At 35.0% G+C, this 22,152-nt stretch overlaps 2 protein-coding genes and 1 non-coding gene across 3 annotated transcripts; 2 read left to right on the forward strand and 1 right to left on the reverse strand.

Annotated features, from left to right (window-relative positions):
* Positions 1 to 321: 321 nt before the first annotated feature.
* LOC145612042 (tubby-like protein 8) lies at positions 322 to 3,826 on the forward strand. The gene is made up of 9 exons (XM_081667420.1): positions 322 to 1,063; positions 1,354 to 1,468; positions 2,244 to 2,420; positions 2,546 to 2,601; positions 2,685 to 2,793; positions 2,882 to 2,977; positions 3,068 to 3,160; positions 3,345 to 3,412; positions 3,511 to 3,826. Exons 1-9 carry the CDS (start codon positions 564 to 566, stop codon positions 3,584 to 3,586), a joined length of 1,290 nt encoding a protein of 429 aa, XP_081523546.1. The 5' UTR covers positions 322 to 563; the 3' UTR covers positions 3,587 to 3,826.
* Positions 3,827 to 5,136: 1,310 nt separating this feature from the next.
* Positions 5,137 to 5,209, reverse strand: TRNAE-CUC (transfer RNA glutamic acid (anticodon CUC)). Its single transcript has one exon. It is a non-coding gene; the product is annotated as a tRNA-Glu (tRNA).
* Positions 5,210 to 5,344: 135 nt separating this feature from the next.
* LOC145612526 (pentatricopeptide repeat-containing protein At3g03580-like) lies at positions 5,345 to 7,654 on the forward strand. The gene has a single exon (XM_081667879.1). The coding sequence runs from the start codon at positions 5,345 to 5,347 to the stop codon at positions 7,421 to 7,423; it is 2,079 nt and encodes a 692-aa protein (XP_081524005.1). The 3' UTR covers positions 7,424 to 7,654.
* The last annotated feature ends 14,498 nt before the right edge of the window (positions 7,655 to 22,152 follow it).

Here is a 22,152-nt window from a genome sequence, read left to right on the forward strand (position 1 = left end):
TTTTTTCATAATTTTTTTAACTAATATATATTTTTTCTCATCAGCTTATAAATTTACACCAACATATATTTATAGTTTGTTACTTCGTATAAGAATAAAGATGAGTATATAGTCTAATTTAATTTTTTAAATTTACCTTGTAATTTTAAAACTAAGTCACTGCCATCTATTTTAACAAACAAATATTTCCTGAAAAAAAAAAAAAAAAAAAAAAAACAGAACTCCAAAAAATTTTACCGTTACTAAAAGAAGTAGCCATTACAAATTCAAACTCCCCTATCACTTTCCTTCTCCACTTTCAAAATTCAAACTCCTTGAAACACCAACACCTTCTTAATGACAACAAAACCCAAGACAAACTCAAAGATTTTCCCCAGATAAATCAGACAATTCTCACTTTTGTGGGCCACTTTTTTCTAATGCTATAACCAATCCAATTTTCTTCACTTCTTTTGTTCTTTCCCAAATTCCCCCAATTTTCTTTCATGAACAATTGCACCACCAAACATTAATCTTCCCAAAAAAAAAACCAAAAAAAATTTATTTTTATCCCAAGAAACAAAATGGCTGGATTGAAGAAAACGTCAATTTTACGGCAATCTTCTTATAATTCACTCTACACAAATCCACTCATTGATAGAAAAACCAATGAAAATGTAGCAGAAGTTGCTGTCATTCCTCTTGGAAATCACCTTTCTCTCAAAAACAGCAGCAAAAACATTATGAATTGTAAGGAAAATGATATTCCCATATTAAAATCAAAGAAAGTTTCCAACTTTACTGATGATAAGGAGAATTTGGTGCCAAAAATGACTGAATTTTGTACCAAGAAACAGTACCCAGATGGGAAATCATTGCTGAATTGTAAAGAACGAGCTTTGAAGCCTTCTTCTCTTCAATTATGTATACAAATGAATGAACCCGACTCGAGTTTCGGGTTCGGTTTTGGTTTTAAGGTTTGGGATGCTGCTGAGGAGACTGAGAGCGCGAAATCGGTGAATATGTGGGATTACTCTGACTCTGAGGCTGCTCCTGCTTCTTCTTGGTCTACATTGCCTAATAGGTAATAGGTTGGTTTTATTTCTGTACAATTTTGATAAAAGAGTTAATTCGTAGCTATATAATGATTCTATGATTTAAGGGTGTTTTAAGATTATAGATTAATGTAATTGTGAAAATTCGTAGCTAAATAATGATATGATTTACGGGTGTTTTGTGATCATATATTAATGAAATTGTGAAAATTTGTAGCTAAATAATGATATGTTTTAAAGGTGTTTTATGATCATAATTAATAAATAAATAAAATTGGTGAAAATTGTTGCTGATGATTTTTAGCCTGAATTTATGCAGGGCATTATTGTGTAGACCGCTGCCAATGGATGTTGGAAGGTGCACTTGTATTATAATCAAGGAAGCTGCACCGCAAGGATTTCGTGGCGGTTCGTTGTACTCTTTGTATACCAATGTATGCTCCTTGTTTGCTTTAAACTTTTCTGTTTATTATGATTATTGAATTAGCAACATATACTTTGATGCTTGATAATCTGATAACAGTTCATTTTTTGTGTTCTTGAGGATTTATTTGTTGGCACTTTTTTGTTTCACCTTGATTTCTTACGTTGGATACTTTGACACATGATGCTCAACATAAGTATATGTATTTGCTGACACTTCAATTCAGAACAAATATTAGGAAATTTACATACTTGTATAGCTCATGGATACGTACCTATGTCAAACACGAGTACTTGGGTTCGAAAAAAATTTGTTTCTGATTTATTGACTTTGGCGTTTTAGTATTCTTATGTCAGAACTCAGAAGTTCAGTTAACTCATTTATATTTTTTTGTACTTTTCTACTCCTATATAATTTCGTATGCTTGTTCAATTTCCAATTTTTTTTTGTACCGTTGGAGTGATCTTTCTGTTGATTTTATATTAGTTCAAGTTATGCTTTAATTAAAAACAATAAAACAAATAGAATACTAGTTCAAATTATGAAGTTTAGGTAGCTGTTGTGCTGTGTAAATGTGTAATAGTATTACTGCAGTGGATTAAGCTTTCTCTAAACATAGCTAAAGGTCATTAAATGGTCTTTTTGTATGACAGCAAAGGACAATGTTATAAATTTGGTTGGTTAATTTCTACCATACAAGTAGAAAGATTGAATGGTACTGGTTATAATTGGGACAGCATAAGATATTTGCGTGATTAGTGATTTTCTCAGCTTTGATTTTTCAGGAGGGTCAGGGTCGACAAAACCGAAAACTGGCTGTTGCTTACCACAAACGACGTAGTGGAAGGTCTGTATTCATCATTGCGCAGAACACAAAGGGTGTATTGTCTACCTCAGACGACAGCTTTGTTGGTCTAGTAACAGCAAACCTCATGGGTTCAAGATACTATGTCTGGAATAAGGTACAACTACACTGATAGCATGATACAAAGGACCTTCAATTCTAATCAATAAAGTTATGGAGATTGGTACTAATAATTCACTTCTTGCTAAAATCGCGATTAAAATGTGAATTCTTGAACCACAGGGCCGGTCCCCTAAGACACGGGTTGAAAGATCAAGATTGCTTGAGGCTATTGTTGAGTAAGTGCACCTATGATCCTGGAGCAAATAGTTCATAATGTAGGCACCAAAATTATCTCTAATTAAAATCGATTTTGGTACAGGTTTACTCCCACCATTGCTACCTGGACTGGGAGGCACAGAAGTCTTAAAGCATGGATTTCGAAGCAGCAGCCTCAGTCCACACAGTCGAAGAATACAACTAATAATCAGGTCAATCTTGATTAATGAATACACAATATTCATCAAATTTATTACAACAATCTTGTGACTGAATCAGTGAAAATTTTGACATCTACAGGTACAAAATGTGAAGGGTCTTCCTTCGCAGTGGGAGGGGAAGATGGACCAAGACCAAGTTCATTGCCTTTCATCACGAGCGCCTCATTATAACAAGGTCAGAATGCTTTTTCCTATTATTATCAATTTTTTTCTCCATCTTGGTGTAGTAATTTACTATAAATTTCTAACTGGTTTGCATCTTCAGACTTCAAAGAAATACGAGTTGGATTTCAGAGAGAAAGTCAGAGCTGGACTTAGAATTCAGAGCTCAGTTAAGAACATCCAGCTTACTATGGAGGTAAGGGTTTGGGTTTATGTGCAATTTCTTTTGTTGTAAAAGACGATTCTGGAAAGTTTTAGAGTTTATGGCAAAATCACTCGTAATTTAGTGAAAGCAATAGTTTATTATTTCTATTTATAGAATTATAGCCTCTTTTACTTAAGGCTATGCTAACACTTGCAAACACATGACTAATTTGTAGGGGAGTGGAGGACAAACTATCCTGCAGCTTGGAAGATTGGGCAAGTCAAAGTTTGTGCTTGATTATAGGTAATGGATTTATTGATCTTTTAAAGCCTTGTTGATTCTGAGAAACCTAGCCTTTTTGTATGAGATTTTAACTGTAACCGAAATATTCAATGCAACAGGCATCCTCTTACCGGATACCAAGCATTCTGCATTTGTTTGGCTTCGATCGATCCAAAACTTTGCTGTACAGTATGAAAGGCTTCTTCATCTGTTGTTTCCTACATTTTTGGGGTTGCCTGCAAATATGTAATATTGAGAGGTTATTAGTGGGAGATGATATGCTTTAGTGGGAAAAATATGCTGCTGCTGCTGCTGTCACAGAACATTCACATATCGTGAAATTGACTACTTAAGAAGTTAGTGTGTATGATAGATATGCTGCTTTACCAGGAAAAATATGCTTTAGTGGGAAAAATATGCTGCTGCTGCTGCTGCTGTCACAGAACATTCACATATCGTGAAATCTATTAAAGAAGTTAGTGTATTATTTGTTCCAAATCCCTTGCAGAAGCTTGTTTTTGCTGTTAACCATTTCATCTGATGCTACATCCATTTGCCTTTCATCAACTATATCCTATTGTGAAATCGACTACTTAAGAAGTTACTAAAGTTAGTGTATAATAGACATGCTGCTTTACCAGGAGAAAAATTCTGCTGTTGTAACATAATATTCACATACGGTGAAATCCACTCACGAAGTCAAACCATAAGGACATTTGATTGTCAACAAAAGGATTAGTAGCTATTTTACTAGGTACTAGTACTAATAACATCACAATTTTAATTCTTAAACCCACAACCTTATCCTTTTAGCCATCTTGTCCGCGTCCTTGATATGGTCCCTTGTCATGCTCCTATGGTTCGGTTGCCACCAAAATTAACTAACTGGATAGAATTAGGAGACACACGACTCTCCACATAATCAATCACCTTGTAGACCTTTTCAAAAGAGGGATTCCGAGCTATGATATGTGAAGATGGATCGTTATCTGTGTCAAGACTGTCAACCAGCACAAGGACATAAATTTTCTTGTTGAATGCAAAGATTAACACTGGATGCAATTTATGAGAATATTTTCTCACAAGTCAATTCGATACAGCTTTTCCCAAGAATCCCAATTATCATACTCTTTTAGTGTCCACAACTCAAACATAGCACATAGACAGTCATGTTTTGCAATGATACCAAGCGATAGTTGTTCATATTTTGGTATTTGATCAGCCTTAATTGAGAAGGATTTCTGAAACCAAATCCAATATAACAATCCATTAGCGGCATACAAGGTAATGCAATGCTTCATTCAAGAAAATAGAGTCAACTTCACATTCATAATCTTCATCGAAAACATTTGTCCATTCATCACCCCTTAACGAGTATAGAGTCTATATGAACATAAAACAAACCCGTTTAACAGGTAATGATATTTCCAATTACTCGGTGGTTCAAGGATTTCAAAGAGACATAGTATCCTCAAGACGTCAAATCGTCAATACAAATTTACCTTTATGATAAACAAAAAAGTATTTATATAGTGGCAATTATGTAAATAAGTCAACAACTGTTATTAAATGTGAGTCCCGCTAACGATTTTTGTTTTTTTTTTTTTTTTTGAAATTGCTACCCACGTAGTTGGGTTAACGATTTTTGTTTATCATGAAAATAAACTAGGCCCCCTCCACGAAGTCTCATTTCATTTTGTTAATTTTTTTTTTTTTTTTAAAAAAGTCAAAATATAAACAAAATATTCCGTTGCCGGGACTTGAACCCGGGTCTCTCGGGTGAGAGCCGAGTATCCTGACCAACTAGACTACAACGGATTAGCTACCATAATCCTAACTAATATATAATTTCCTTTAAAATTACTTTCCCTCCTTTTTTGTTTTTTTGCTAAATTTTAGTTTTTTCTTTACTTCATCTTCCTCACTAACACCCTGAAATACTCAGAACTTAGAATGTTTGGCGAAAATGTGGTGCAATGGACATCAAAAATCCAATCTTACTCGCAAAAAGGTTTGTTTAACAGAGCCCTTTCTTTGTTCCTTAATATGCGAAGAGCTGGTGTTAAACCAAACGAAGTTACATTCTCAACCACCTTAACTGTTTGTGCTCAATCAATACACAAATCATTCGGTTTAAGCTTGCATAGTTTAATTCTCAAGAAAGGGTATCAGAATCAGCTCTTTGTTTCTGGTGGGTTAATCTCTATGTACAGTAGTTTTCGTCGGATAGTCGATGCCCGCCAAGTGTTTGATGAAATGTCTGAACGGGATGAAGTGGTGTGTAATTTGATGATTTCTAAGTATTCGCAAAATGGGTTTTGTAATGAAGCTTGTGGGTTGTTTTGTGGGATGGTTAATGGGGGTGTTTATTGGAGGGGTTTTGTGAGTGATTTTAGTCTTGCTAGTGTTCTTAATGCTTGTGCTAATTTGGGTAGCTGTGGGTTTGGTGAGTCTGTTCATGGTTATGTGATTAAGCTTGGTTTCGATTCGAATGTTTTTATTGGTAGTTCTCTTGTTGGTATGTATTCAAGTTATGAAGAGTTGGGTAGTGCGCGTGCTGTATTTGATCAATTGGGAACTATGGATGTTGTAGTGTGGAATACTATGATTACTGGGTATGCTCAAAATGGTTATGAAGAAGAAGCGATTGAATTATTCCTTGAGATGGAAATTCGGGGGCTTACTCCGAATTATACTACATTTTCGGCTGTTGTAGATGCTTCATCTGTGATGCCTGATGAGACACTTGGTAGAAAACTTCATGCTAAATCATTGAAATTTGGTATCTTATCTGATTGTTACTTGGGTACTGCAATTGTTGATATGTACTCCAAGTTTCTGATCATGACTGATGCTAAAAAAGCTTTCTCTGAGATGGAGAAAAAGAATGTAATATCATATAATGCACTTATTACTGGCTATGGTTTGATTGGTGATCATGAAAATGCTGTTAAAAGTTATACACTGCTGAGACTTCAGGGAATGAAACCTGATGCGTGCACCTTTATTGGTCTTCTCACATCTTGTTCTGCATCTTGTGCCTTTGTTGTAGGGGAACGAGTGCACTCAGATTCAATAAAGCTTGGCTTGGACCGAGATGTTTTAGTTAGGAATTCAATTGTAAACTTTTATTCGAAGTGTGGGCTTATTAATTCTTCTATAAAAGCATTTGAGTCTGCACAGGGGAGTGAAATTGTTTCTTGGACAGCCATTATCTCAGGACTTGTCCAAAACAATGAACACACCAAAGCTCTTGAGGTGTTCTGTGAAATGCACAGGCTGTCGGAAAAGGCAGATGAATTTTCTTCCTCTAGTGCCATCAAGGCAGTAGCTAATCTGGCAGCTGTTGCACAAGGAAGACACCTCCATGGGTATGTGCAGAAAGTGGGCCTGAGCTACCATATATATGTTGGAAGTGCACTGATTGACATGTACTCCAAATGTGGAATGGTGGAGGATGCTCATAAACTGTTCTCTGAGATGCCTGAGAAAAATGCCGTCTCTTGGAACTCAATGATAGCAGGTTTTGCTCAAAATGGTTACTCTGATAAAGCATTACACCTGTTTCATGAAATGGTGAGGTGTGGGGTCTTGGCTACTTCAGGAACTTTTGTTGGAGTGCTCCTTGCTTGTTTTCATGCAGGATTGGTTCAAGAAGGCAGACGCTATTTTCAACTAATGGAAAGCCACTATGGTGTTTCACCTTCTGTAGAACACTACTCCTGTATGGTGAATCTCCTAGGCCATACGGGTTATGTTAAGGAGGCGGAAGAGTTTCTTCTTAGTTCACCCTTTAAAGAGGACTATGAAATGTGGAAGTCTCTCCTCACTTCTTGTGAAGCGCACAGAGATTTTGATGTTGCTGCTCGAGTTGCAGAGTATTGTTTGCACTTAAAACCCAATGACTCCTCAACTTATACCATTCTCTCCAACATATATGCCACTAAGCAGTTGTGGTCAGAAGTTGAAAGAACAAGAGATTCCATGAAGGTGGCAGATGTTATGAAGGAACCTGGGTGCAGTTGGATTTAAGTGGCAGGTCTTGTGGGTTATTGTGATTGGGGGACTAAATGCATTCTACTTTGTCTCCTGGAGTCCCACTGAGCTTTCCATGACGTTTAAGGATTGAGGCTACCAACTCCCTTTGCTTCTGCAGGAATTGTGGTTTGAATGATTTACTTTCAGGGTGCAGCAGACGACAGTGAGTTTAATGACCTATTCGCTACATCTTGATATACAATTAATTTCTGAAGCCATGTAGTCTGAGAGGTAAAGTTGAGTTCTTCAGTTTTTGAAAGTGGACCTTACATTTGCTTTTAACCTGAGATAACAAACAAAACAAAACTATACTATATCTTTGAATGAGCTCCAATTTCATAGCTGGGCCAAGCTGGCTCTTCCTTTAAGATATTTAGTTATTTAATCATATATACAGAACAAAAGACTTACATTTGCTTCATCACTCTAAATAGGACATATTTGTTGCAGAAAGTTGAAAAATAGAACATGTCTCCTAGGATGTAATTTATGAGGCATCTATGGGAGGAAGACTATGAAATTCTACAACAATTGGAGAGTATAGACAGGATACTTACTGCAAAACTGGTCCGTGCCTTCAGGTATTGTAGTTGTGCTATTGTTTGTGAAAGATGCATGAGAAGACTTCCAGAAAAACACATTACCATCTGTTAATTGTCTGGATTTGTACTACTGTTTGTGGAAGATGTGTATCATACTAAAACAAGAAGTCAGCCAATATTAGACTTGACTTGCTTATCAAGGGCTTCTATCTGGAGATCTGAAGCCATTTGATCATTTCTGGACTATAGAGCATGATGCCAGATTGCCAGGCTACCAGCACTCAGCTGGTAATTATCTCCAGTCTTCTCCCGCTCATTTGGGATCAGCTTTTCCTGACCTTTCTCTCAGCTCGCATAACATCCTTTGAGTTTTTTTTTTTTTACTGAATATCAGCACAAGTGCACAACTATCAACTCTCCACCTGATGTTTTTACAACTATGGATTAAGCTACATACTGGCAGATAGGTTTGCTTGAATTTTGCTAATTGTATAAATAGTGACTTGATTGGGAAAATTTTTTTAATTTTGGAGTAAATAACAATCATTAGAGCTAAATTATCTGTTTTCTTTTTTAGTTGTATAGATGAATTGCTTAAAATAGTATTATTGGGCAACTTACCTAGTTAAATGGTTTAATACGAGTTTCTTGTCTACATTTTCAATTGATTTCTTAATGTTTAACGCCAATTATTTTCGTAGATAGATTATGGCCTAGATCATAATGCATTGCATATGTAATATGCCCAAGGAGAGTACAATTTGCAAGACATTAATTTTTTCCTGAACCCATTCTATAATTACTGGATAAATGTAAACATCACTATACATGTAGCTTTTAGTATACTATATTCCATTGCTGAGAATAGTCTTTTACAGGCAACTGAAGAATGTATATATTATAACTTAACCTTCTTGTCTATTGAAGTCTCAGCTACAGATAGTTGCGTCCTCAATTTAGCCTTTTCATTGAAACTACTCTGTACTACATGTTTACATATACCTCGTGAAGGCTACGAGGATGGGCCTAGCACCATACTGTCATCTCTGCAGGTTACTGGTTATGCAAGTTCATCTGTAGCTGGCTGTCTCGAATTTGGCATGCAAGAGTGATAACCAACAATCAAACTCCTTTGTTTTCCCAGCAATGAGGTAAATTGAGAAGTTACATACTCCTGTATATGGCAACAGCAACATGATAGAGAGGAGAGAGAAGGGATAGGAGTGAGTTTCAGGCCAGAAAACTTCATCCCTGATGTTGTTATTGAATTCATTTTCGGGTTTCTTCTTGATTTAGCTAAACCCTCCAAAAAACCCCTTAAGTTTTTACACCACACCAAGAATTCCTTAACTGCAGCCAACCAAGATGAAGAATTTAAGATGGTACTTTCCAGAATACTTTTAATTTCTAGCTATAATGAAATTGTGAATTGTGATTGTTATGCTATATCCTAGTGTGAAGTTGTAGAGGTATTTCAGTATTCGAGTCAGGTTCGGGTTGGGTTCTTGTGTCATGTCGCTTTTTGCCAGCTCTTATAATGTAGTAGGATAAAATGTTGGTTTGAGCTATTGAGAAAATCGTTTTCCACCCCTTCACAGACCAAACAAAGGAAAGTGAGAATAAATGGGAAATCATTTTCAATGATAGCATTTTACATCAAACCAAATGGGGCCTTTGGTCCCTTTTTTTACCAGACTATCCTTATGCTGCTTTGTGGCTTCAGCTGTCAATTTTTTGGACTGATTTTCTGATGACTTACGATATTTAGTTATTTATTGTGAAGGCTTCTTTAGTAGTAGAAGCATGTAAGTAAGTGTATCACTAGGGTTTACAGTAATTTCAGCATTCTGAGTTGGGAACAGGAAAGACATTAAATTTGTCCAAGTTGCAGTGGCTTTTGACTTGTATTTTTAACGAGAAAATAGGTAATTATGAAAGATAGATATTAGGCACTTTTTAGAGGTTAATCATAAAGTTTATCACCATATTAGTATTGCCTGCAAACATCAAAGAATTTTAATTTCTATAGGTTTTGAATTTTAGCTTATGTAATGAAACTCAAATGATGATGAGCTTTTCGTATTACTCAAATGGTGATGATGTTTATGATTCCTTTCCCAAACTGAAGGCGTCCTTGACAAAAACTGTCTTTTAGAAATACATCCAATTCATCAGTTTTCCTGTTCATAGTAAACTATTCTTGATGCTTCCCTGGTTCTGACTAACGTCACTACATTGGGGGTTAAAATCTTTTTATCAAGGGAAAGGTAGAGACATAGAGTAAGTGTAATTTTCTGTGATAGAGTACTCAGCACATATATTCTGAAGGTATCTTCTGTGTGGAATATCTGAATTTCCTGTTCTTTTCATCTTCTCTGGATACTTTTGTTTGAGCAGTTAACGCCATATTGCCTTCTTCTAAGACAATATCTAAGACTTCGTATACTTTTGTTTGAGCAGTTAATGCCATATTGCCTTCTTCTAAGACAATATCTAAGACTTAGTATGATATATTCATGTATCACTAATTTGTGACCGAATCACTGAAATTGTGATTTCTACAGGTACAATATGTGAAGGGTCTTCCTTCACAGCGGGAGGGGAAGATGGACCAAGACCAAGTTCATTGCCTTTCATCAAGAATGCCACATCATTCTATCACTTTTTTTTTTCTATCTTTGTGTAGTATTTAGACTATTTACCAAAAAAATCTGACTGATTTGCACCTTCAGATTTCAAAGATATACAAGCTAGATTTCAGAGAAAAAGTTAAGAGCGGGGCTTAGAATTCAGAGCTCGATTAAGAACATCCAGCTTACTATGGAGGTAAATATATGTTGTGTTTATGTGCACTTTTCCTTTTTTTAAAGGCGAGTTATAAAATGGGTTTTGCAATATGTTTCTACGTATCCCTAAGAGGCTATGTGTAACCTTCAAACATATTTTCTTATCTGAAATGTTAGTTTAAGAGTTTATGACAAAATTATGCATAATTTAGTGAAAACACATGCTTAGTATTTCTAATACTTGTAATAGCTTCTTACACATATCACTTAAGGCTATGCTACACTTCCCTTTTAAATATAATGACTTGTAGAGAAATGGAGGACAAATTACCCTGCAGCTTGGAAGATAGGTAATGGATTCATTGATCTTTCTAAAGTCTGCTGATTCTGAGATACCTAGCCTTTGTATAATATTAGGAGATGTTAACTGATGCCGAAATCTTCAATGCAACAGGCATCTACTGACAGGAAACCTAGCATTCTACATCTGTTTGGCTTTAATCGATCCAAAACTTTGCTGTATAGTATGAAAGACTTCTTCATCTGTTGTTTCCTACATTTTGGGGGTTGCCAGCAGTATGTAATTTTGAGAGGTTATCAGTGGGAGATGACATATGTATTATACTATTATTCAAGAATCAGTAATATGGGAGATGATATGCTTTACTTGGAAAAATATGTATGCTGCTGCGGTAACAGAACATTCACATATCGTGAAGTTGACTACTTAAGAAGTTAGTGTATGATAGATATGCTGGTTTACCAGGAAACATGCTGCTGTTGTAACAAAATATTTACATACCGTGAAATACACTAAGGAAGTTAGTGTATTATTTGTTCAAATCCCTTGCAGAAGCTTGTTTTTGCTGTTAACCTTGTTCAGCTAAAATTACATTCATTTGCCTTTCATCAACTCTATCATAGTGCCTTTAGTCTATGTATATATGTATCCTACTGCCTTTAATTACTGTACTAAGCGTCTAAGCTTAGTGGAAAATAGTTTCGCTGATGGTGTTTATGATGGAAATCAAAATCTAAACTGAAATTCTATACATTATTGTTAAATTTGAACCCTTTAATCATCTTAATGTCTTATGCTTCAATGTTTTATGTCATAACAGTACACTTCCTTTCTAATTGTATCGAACACATGTTTTTAATCATTAACTAGTATTTAGCCCATGCTTCATGGGTTAAAGTTTTTGATGAGATGTTTTTTAGTGAAGGGTTAATTAAAGAATGCAAATTACCGCATAAAAGTTAGTTTACGTATGAATTTTGAAAGATGAATCTAATTGTTTGGGAAGAAATTTAAGAGGAATGAAGCGTCATTTGAAGGCATGTAAACAAAAAAAAAAAAAAAAAAAAAAAAAATAGTATAAAGTACATTAATAAATCCGGCCACATATAAAATTAAAATGAAGAATTTAATATTTTAGAAAGTTTAGTTTATATTTTACGTAATCTAAATGTAATAATTTAAAATAAGAATAAATTATTTTAGGCAAGTATTGTTGGAGGAATAATTTTTTTTTTAAAGCAAGTATTATTGGAGGGAAAATTTTTAAAATACTATTGCCAAGTGTCCCTCTTGGTTTTGCCTTTAGTAATATGTAAATAGAATAGATTACTACTATAGATTTGATTTTGCACCACGCCGCCACTAGTCTAGTTCTAACATGAATCCACGACAATTATTTCTACTTTTTTCTTTAAACAAAAAAAAGAATTGAGTTTTTTGAAATTTGATCTTAAATATGTACCATGACATTCACAACTTTCATAATTTAGGGGCGGACCTATTAAGCCCACATAGAAGCACATGTATCTCCATTTTGCATATTCTTACATGCATCCTCATGCATGTAGAATAGCTACAACAAACTGAAACACAAGACTTTCTGCACGAAACGCAGCCCAGCACTAACATTCTTCCCACGATTTTTGGTTTCCTTCTTCCCAGTTCTCTTTCTTCTCTTTTCTTTCCTAATTCTCATCAAAATTTGTGCTTAATTTTCATCCGATCAAAGTTTCCATTATCACTTTCTTCTCCTCTGTTTTTCTCCTTCGTTTTTCAATTTCTCTCTCCTCGGTTTTTTTTTATTTCCCCATTTTTACACTTTTTTTATTGAATTTGTTTCTTACGACATGAAAATAGTTATTAAGTATGAATTTTGATTTATTATGTGGTGAATTTGTACTTAATTTCGATTGATTAATTAAGTTTTGTACAAATGTTTGAATTCAAATGAATTGAATTTTGTTAGCTTAGCTTTGATCAATTGCATCTGTGTATGAATTTCAATTCAATTCTTATGTTTTATTTTAAAATTTATATGAATTGAATTTCATTTGATTTTTGGTTATGTTCGATCAATTTGATCTTTGTATGATTTTCGATTTCTTATGTAATGACTTTGTGATAAATTTCGATTAATTAGATTATATATGATTTTCTTAATTCTAATGAATTGAATTTTATCAGATTTTCTGCATTTTTTTTTAATCAATGAACATAATTATGCAAAGTATGAACATATGCATAGTTTCCCTTAAATGTGAACATTAGCTTTTCAACAAGTGAACATATATAGGTATAAAAAGATATAAACATGTGCATTTCAGAAAGTGAACATAACAATTCAAAAATATGAACATAAGTATTGGTTTCCTTAAAGTGAATGTGAGCATTTAAAAGATGAATATATGCGTAAGAAATATATATATGAACATATGCATTTAAGAAAGAGAACATATGCATAAACAGAGTTAATGATAATATTTCATGAACAACAAATATTTACATTATGAATATTTGAAATTATCTATGAACATATAAATTATTATTGTTATTATTATGAATATAAGACATTTAATTATGAACATAAAAAATTGAAGAAATAAAAATAATATGATTATGAAACTTATGCATTATAAGTATTAATAACATAAACATATTAAAAAAAAATGTGAATATATGAATTTCGGACAATGAACATAATCATGCAAAATATGAACATAGGCATAAGTTCCCTTAAATGTGAAAATTAGCTTTTTAGAAAGTGAACATAGGCATAAAAATATGAACATATGCATTTCAGAAAGTGAACATAACCATTCAAAATATGAACATAAGCATTGGTTTCCTAATATGATTATGAAACAAATAATTCAAACAGAGTATCGAAAAATTCGGACGAAAATTAACGACGAAAGTCAGTGATATTCATACAAATTGACCTTTTATTGGGAGAATCCTTTTGATTTTTCATTCTTCTCTGATATCCATTGTTTGAAATGACTTTTTTTTTTTTTTTTTTTTTTTTTTGCTTTTGAAAAATTAATGAGAAGTAAAACGGATTTTTTTTCTAAAAAAAATTGAAAACTAGAATATGGCGGTTGGAAGTGGGTCACGTTTGGGAAGTGAGGGTTTGGGTTGGGTCGTATCTTCATTTTGGGCGATTTTTGCAACTAGGCTTCTTTATTGGGTCGGTGTTACATGTAGAATAGCTGCACAAGGGTGCATCTTAGACAAATTGTCCCCATTTTGTAAAAAAAAAAAAAAAAAGGCCATAAGCCCAAGTTACTCTTGTTTTAAAAACAAAGTCCAAAAATTTGGACCCCTATTTTAAATATTTCTGTTTTATTAGCTTCTTTATTTTAATAGCATTCTATTTTATTAGCTAACAAAATACTTATTCTTTAGTTCTCCTATACTTCTTCAAGTGAAGATAGGAAAACAATTTAATTTTATCTTATATTTTTTAAAATTCTTATCCACTCACGTGAACCCATTTTCACAAAATCCTTTTCTATTTTTCTCTCAACTCAAACTCTCAAATGCATCAGACAAAAAACACCTAGCTTTCATCATAATTAAATTGATTGTGTGTTTAATTTAATGGATTTGTATTTAAGTACTTAAATTGCACTAAATTAGGGATTTTGGTTTCTACCATTCTATTTAAGTAGAATTAGGTTTCTACCATAGTATAATTAAGATAGTAGAGTTTTTTATTTTGTCAAGAATCAAGAATGTGGTACCTACTATTCAAAAAAAAAAAAAAAAAAAAAGAATGTGGTAACTATTGGTAGCTTTAATCCGTGCATTCGATTGATTTGGTAAGCTGACGAGAACAATTGTAATTTTTTTAAAATTATGTTTTACTTTATTTTTCCCACTAGTAGAAAAAAGTAAACGGGAAGCCCCAAATAGGAAGCGTTTATTAAAATCCGCTTCGAAATCAAAACAAAAACCCACTCAAAAAAATTACCAGACATCAAATGGCAAGCAGTTTGAGTTTGAACCGCTCCCAAAAATGTAATTGGAAGTGGTTCAAACAGTGAACCGCTTCCCATTTGCCAAAGAAATCCTAATATTTCTCACCCTTCCTTATTTCTTACGCCTCCTTCTCTCTCTTCTCCTCTTTCCTTGTTATCTCTCCCCTCATTTCTCACGCTCCTCCTTCTCTCTCCTCTCCTCTCTCCTTCTCTCTCCTTTTTCCTTTCATTAGAGCATTAGCATCAATGAGGAATGTCATCCTCTTAGCCCTCCTTTTTCATCCTCTTCCCCTTCCTCATGAATGTGAGGAATTGGGAAAGGATCCCCTTAGTATCAAGATCCCACAGTTTCCTTTCTGTGGAAAGGAAAACATTTCTCGTCCCAAGAGCCAAAAGGTGAGCAAGAAAAGAAAAGAAAAAAAAAGGCAGCTTATTGCCGGAAAAAGCCAAAGCAACGACAACAATTTTGATTTCAAATGCCAAAAGCACAAGTTAAAAGGTGACACTTGTCACAAGTTAAAAGGTGACATAATTTTTGTGACTTAAATCTCTAAAACGACTATAATTAGTTAACGGTAACTTATTTCAGAAAACCAAAAGCACCAACGGTCATAAAATTTTTTTCTCTATAAAATGGGTATAATTTTTCCAAATTTTCATATACTTTCATTTTTTTTGTAATTTTCCCCATTAATCTCATATATTGTGTAAAAAATCTAATATCACTGAAACAAAAAACTATTTTCTTCATTTCCCTTTCAATTTCAAATACCCTTCTATATGGATCGTAATAATTCAAATTACGGGAATAATATGAATTTTCCAAATAATCGAAACTTTCAATATAATCAAAATAATCCTCATTTTGATCCAAATTTATTGAGTAATCCTCATTTTCAAGCTGCTTTGCAATAGTTTAGTAGTTAATCAAGACTAACCTTATCGATTTTTTGTCTAAAGGTTTCCCTGGCATGCTGGGCAGTATTGATTGCATGCATTCGGTATCGAAAAATTGTCCAGCTGGATGGAAAGGGATGTATCAAGGAAGATCTAAAACGACGACTGTTATTTTAGAAGAGATTGCTTCCAGGGATTTATGGATTTGGCACGCCTTCTTTGGGACGCCTGGATCTTGCAACGATATTAATGTACTTCAACGTTCTCCGGTGTTTGGTGATATAATAAATAATCGTGCTCCACAAGTTTTGTTCACTATTAACGGAAATAATTATAACAAAGGATATTAACTCACAGATGGGATATATCCAAAATGGTCGACATTCATAGATGCTATTGCAGCCTCACAAAACTTAAAGGATAAATTGTTCACTACACGTCAAGAGAGTGCTAGAAAGGATGTTGAGTGTGCATTTGGTGTGTTAAAATCTAGGTTTGCAATAATTAGGAAGCCTACTTTGGCATGGAGTGTAGAGTTGATGTGGAAAATCATGATTAATTGCATCATCATCCACAACATGATAGTTGAACAAGAGCGTGATACATATTTAAAGTATAAAGATCCACTTGAATTCGTCCAAGAACTGTCTGAAAATATGTCAGGGTCGTCCTTAACCAGAAAAGCAACAACATTTACCGTAACTCCCGGGCATTATGATCCTGATAATTTAGTAGATAGATAGCTTTTAAGAGGGGAGATTCGCAATTGACTAGTTCATGAGGCATTAAAGAACGACTTGGTTGAGCATTTATGGGCAAGGTCAAGGAGCTTGGGTGAAAATTAGCATCTTAATAATTTTAAATTATATATGTTATTTTCGTTGCTTATTTTCATCCGTGTATTTCATATTTTTAAGGAAAAATGGAAACTAATAATCCCACCTTTGGGTTTTCCGCTCAAAACAATCCCACCTTTTCGAAATCTCAAAACAATCCCACCTTTAACCCCCATCTGCTCAAAACAATCCCTTTTACCCATAGCCTGTTTAACCGGTTAACAATTTTATTTTCTTAAAATTTTATTTCTTAAGCTATCCTCCCTAACCCGTTCATTGGCAGCTCCACCATTATCACCACCCCCCCCATATCTACCACCTAATCAACACCACCACACCACCACCTAACCCAACCTTGCCAGCAGCCTTCCCACCCAATTCCACCTAGTCCACCACCTAATCCACCGAACTCCGCCTAGTCCAACAACCCTCCCACCCAACCCTACCCTAAAACACCAGAATTATACCTGACCTTAGCGATACCGCGACCCACCTGACCTCAGCGATCCTGCGACCCACCTGACCTTCACCGTCGAAAAATCCTACCTGACCCACACAATAAATCTTGAACACTAATTGAGTCTTCCATTAAAGCACCTTGCAATTGTTGAATATTCTTCTTCTAACCAATTTTCTTTTATTTTCTTGCTATTATTATTATTGCAAATCCTTATTGCAATTATTATTGTTTTGGAGTTTGTGTTGTCTGATGAAATTGCAAATTGCAATTGGTGGAGTTTGAGTGGTATGGAATTGTGGGTCAGGTGGGATTTTCCGATCGGTGACCTGGGGCATGGTTGGGAGTACTCTTTGTTAAGCTTCGGCAAGTGGAGGTAGTTGGGTCTAGTGGGCGGCTGGTCCGGCAGGGAGGTAGTTGGGGAAGAGAGAAGAAGACACGCTTTTTTAATTAATCTTAATTTTTTTTAAAAAAAACCAATCAAAAGACGACACGTGGCAAGTTAACCTTTTGCAACAGGTTACCAATTTTACAAACCGGTAAAAGGCTTGTTTTGAGCAGATGGGGATTTAAGGTGGGATTATTTTGGGATTTCGAAAAGGTGGGATTGTTTTGAGCAGAAAGCCCAAAGGTGGGATTATTAGTTTCCATTTTTCCTATTTTTAATTCTTGTGTTTTAAATCATGTATTTCGTATTTTACTAATTTATAATATTAACATGTTAACGTGAAAAAGTATTAGTTAACATATTTTTGTTCAATTAATAATAATAATAATAATAATAATAATAATAATAGTCGAGAGTGTTCTTCGGGTGTCAGGAGACAGCGACAGGAAGAGAGTATCACCGCTGTTATTCGTTCTTGGTGTGAGCCTGGTGGTTCTGTGCAGCTTGTGCGAAACACGTTGGCTGATGTGTCTCCACCTTTGTTGGACGCTGGTGAGGACCATGATTTGTCCGAGCGTAACATTAAGCAGTGTAAGAGAAAGATTTCTGACGGACATTACACTGCTGCGGTTAGGGTTCTTTCATCTTCTGGTCTTGCCCCTTACAATGATGTTACCCTTGTAGATTTGCAAGCTAAACACCCTTCCTTTCCGGCTCCTATGTTACTGGATATTCCCGTTGATCAGCACCTTATTGCTACTCCTGCTGTTGTTTTGGATCAAATTAGGGATTTTTCGCGAGGTACGTCATGCGATAGAGACGGCTTGCGGGCTCAACACATTTTAGATTGTTTGAGTGGTTTTGCAGTTGCTAGGGGGTGGCAATTCGGGTCAATGGGTCGGGTTTGGGTCAAATTTCGGGTCGATTTCGGGTTATACTTAGAAATAGTAAAAAATAGTGTAAAACTTAATATTATTACGATATCTGAAATTTTGGTCAAATTGGGTCGAATTCGGGTTATTCGGGTTCGGATCGGGTCGGATTCGAGTTTCTCTCAGTAACTTTGGGTCAGGTTCGTTCGGGTTATCGGATCGGGGGATTGCCAGCCTTAGCAGTTGCTATTTCGAATGAGTTGGTGGACTCTATTACGCAGGTGGTTAATCTATTTCTTGCTGGGAAATGTTCTGCTGAGTTGGGATAACACATTGCTAGTGCTCCTCTTACGCCACTTATTAAGTCTGGTGGTGGTATTCAGCCTATTCTTGTGGGTACCGTTTGGAGGCGTCTGATTTCAAAGGTTGGGGCTGCTTTAATTGGTCCGCGTCTTAGGAGCTATCTAGGAGGTCTTTAGTTTGGTGTTGGGGTTCCTACGGGTGGTGAGGCTATTCTTCATGCTGTTAATCGTTTGGTTAAGTCTCGTGGTAGTGATGTTGACCTTTCTATGTTGCTGGTGGATTTCCAAAATGCCTTTAATTTGGTAGACCGTTCAGCTTTGTTACGTAAGGTTCTCCGTAGTCCAGCTCTCTCGCGATGGGTTGAATTCTGTTACTCTACTCCAGCCAGGCTGTTTTATGGGGAGAATATCTTATGGTCATGTCAGGAAGTGCAATAGGGTGATCCTCTAGGCCATTTGCTTGCTTTGGTTCTTCATCCGTTAGTGTGCCAAATCAGGGATTCTTTTTACTTATGTTTGCTTGCTTGATATTTGGATGATGGGACTATTATTGGTGACACCTTGGTGGTAGGAAAGGTTTTGGAGTTGATTTTGGCGGAGGGACCTCGTCTCGGACTCTATGTCAACGTTGAGAAAACGGAAATATTCTGGCCCTCGGAGGACCCTCGTAGCCGTCTTGTTGGTGTCTTTCCTCCGGATATTAGTCGTCCTGTGCATGGTGTTAAGTTGTTGGGTGGTCCTGTCAGTGCTGATTCCTCTTTCTGTGGTAAGCTTGTTTCGCAGAAAGTGTCGAAGACCATTGTGCTAATGGATGCTATTGGTAAACTCGATGATCCCCAATGCGAATTGTTGCTTCTTCGTGCGTGTACTGGGGTTTTGAAACTCTACTTTGCTATGCACACTTGTTCTCCTCGTCTTTTTGAAACAACATAGGTTTCTATTGACGTGGCCCTTCAGGCTTCTTTTGAAACCAATAATTGAAAGAAAATAATTAAATTCGGAAATAAACTAAATTGTCTTAACTACGTGATTATTCTAACGTCTCCTCACACGTAACTGAGTACCCTCTTACCAACCTGCAAAATAAATCAGAAACAAGAAAAGAGGGAAAACTCCCAAAATCAGATAAAATGAGTAATTCCAACTCCATCCCGTAAAATAAACAATTTTAGTTCGAAAACATATTATACATAAAATAGCCTCATAGACATTATAATACTCAGCCAAGTTCAAATTGTCACATAACATATTATTACTTTATTTAAGGAAGGAAAAGGGAACGCCAGTAAGCCAAGACTAGTCCCCATCACCACCTACTTTACATAGGGTCTTGGGTAACCCCAAATGGCATAAAATAAAACAGAATGTCCCTAGTGTGCACACCCCTCACTAATACCCAGTGATTAGGAGGAAGACTAACAACAATATACAATAATTTAAACCAACTAGTAGCAACCATAACTACTAGTGGCAACCTGTTTTTCACCCTTTTGGGTTTCATTTCCCTTCTTAAATTAAATTTAACTGTACATTTATTAGATTAAATCATCCGATTACATTGTACACAAGTATTGCACAAATCAATTTAATCTCAAGTATCAATACTACAATTTCAGTATTATTAAACCATAGTCATCCTACAAGACGTAGAGACTATCAATCACATATAATCCATCATCCAATTCCCAAGATTTTATTTATTTTAAAAACTCATACGATAACAAATAATCAAATTTTTCGAAAATACATATACTAATAAACAAAATAGAAAACTCGTATACAATATGATTCTATAACGTCATACGATAGCACACTCATCACATATAATTACATAAGCACGTATTTGGCACACAATATTTCAAAACAATTTCCTAACGAGATTCTAAAGATGATGGACATTGAAAATTACCTTGATCGTGCGTAAAAACTCAAGGTAATTAACCTCCGGAACGTTCACCTAGTAGCCTCTGTCTACAAATAAACGATTCTAAGTTAGATAATTATACGACTATATAAAAAAAAAAAATTGGGCGTGTGATTAATTTATCACAACCCATAATCTAGTCACCCCAAAAACAAAATATAAACAACTAATTATAGAGTTAGATGAATGTATTATATCATCATCATCACCATCACCATCACCATCATTATCATCATCATCATCATCATCACCATCACCATCATCACCGACATCCCAAACCCCAAATCCACTAAATCAAACACAACTATACTCCAGCAAAATCGGTAAAGAAATCAAAAAGAAATAAAAAAAAATAAACTAATAATGATTAGTTATCAAAACCAAAACCAACACAAGGAGAAAAGTGACGAGTTGTACTTCGACTTCGAACTCAACAAATTCGGATTCGAATTATTTTTTTTATTTTATAATAATCCAATATTTTTTATGAAAATATTTTGATTGTAAAACGATTACGGTGTTGAGCTATGATTTTCTAGCGAAAGGCAAGGTTGAGGTTTTTAAGAGATAGTTTACTTGAGAAAAGATTGAAAATAGGATATTGAAATTTGCGGTAAGGGGGGGGGGGGGGTGGGGGTTTATATAATTGAGTTGTTTAGCTTTGATTCTAGAAGTTTCACACGATAAAGGTTAAACTTATCTTGAGTTTGTTGCATTATCTCGGTAAACAAATTTTCAAAATCCCTTTTTATCAGCTTTCAAACCAATCTCTGTATATTATCCAAAATCAGTTTTTTTTTTTAAATCCGAAAATAATAATAATAACTATAAAATTTTAAAATAATAATAATTAATTTTAAAGTTTATTTTTGAAAAGAAATCGTTGACTAAAAATACTCCAAAATTTGGGGTATTACAACACCTCTATAATTGATGGTGCCATGATTAAAATTTTGAACATTATCTTGGTGTGGAAGATCAGATGAACCAAATTCACCTCCTTCATTTCCTCCAAATGCTATGCTTGTATCAAGACGAGAGGGTCTTTGAAAATTTTTACTACCTCCGGTCCAATTTACTCGCAACAAAGGGGTATTATTTGTGAGTAAATTGGACCGGAGGTAGTATATGAGTAAGACATGTCCCCGTAGTAGTTTGAACCTGATGATTCGTATGGAAAAACATTTGTCAACAATCTAGGCCATGATGCATCACTATCAATTGTTTCAATAGAAGGTTGTCTTTCCTTTCTATGCCTTTCAAATGTTTGATTATTATGTTCTTGAATGTGTGGTGTCCAATGTGGGGTGTTTTCAAAACCTCCAATAGAGTGGCCAGATGAATAGTGGTCGCGTAAACCTCCAACACCATTGTCTTCATCATCGCCATTGTCACTACTTGGTGGTGATAAAGCTGATAGAGGTTCAGTATGTACTGA

The sequence above is a fragment of the Chenopodium album genome, chromosome 24 (genome assembly GCF_948465745.1).
Source record: "Chenopodium album chromosome 24, dcCheAlbu1.1, whole genome shotgun sequence".
Lineage (NCBI taxonomy): Eukaryota > Viridiplantae > Streptophyta > Magnoliopsida > Caryophyllales > Amaranthaceae > Chenopodium > Chenopodium album.

What these genes read in the sequence shown, in the direction of transcription:
- LOC145612042 (XM_081667420.1), top strand. Translation starts at nt 564, where the DNA reads ATGGCTGGATTGAAGAAAACGTCAATTTTACGGCAATCTTCTTATAAT. An exon ending in TTGCTTGAGGCTATTGTTGA is followed by an intron (nt 2,602 to 2,684) that starts GTAAGTGCACCT and finishes ATTTTGGTACAG; the next exon opens with GTTTACTCCCACCATTGCTA. An exon ending in ACATCCAGCTTACTATGGAG is followed by an intron (nt 3,161 to 3,344) that starts GTAAGGGTTTGG and finishes ACTAATTTGTAG; the next exon opens with GGGAGTGGAGGACAAACTAT.
- LOC145612526 (XM_081667879.1), top strand. Translation starts at nt 5,345, where the DNA reads ATGTTTGGCGAAAATGTGGTGCAATGGACATCAAAAATCCAATCTTAC.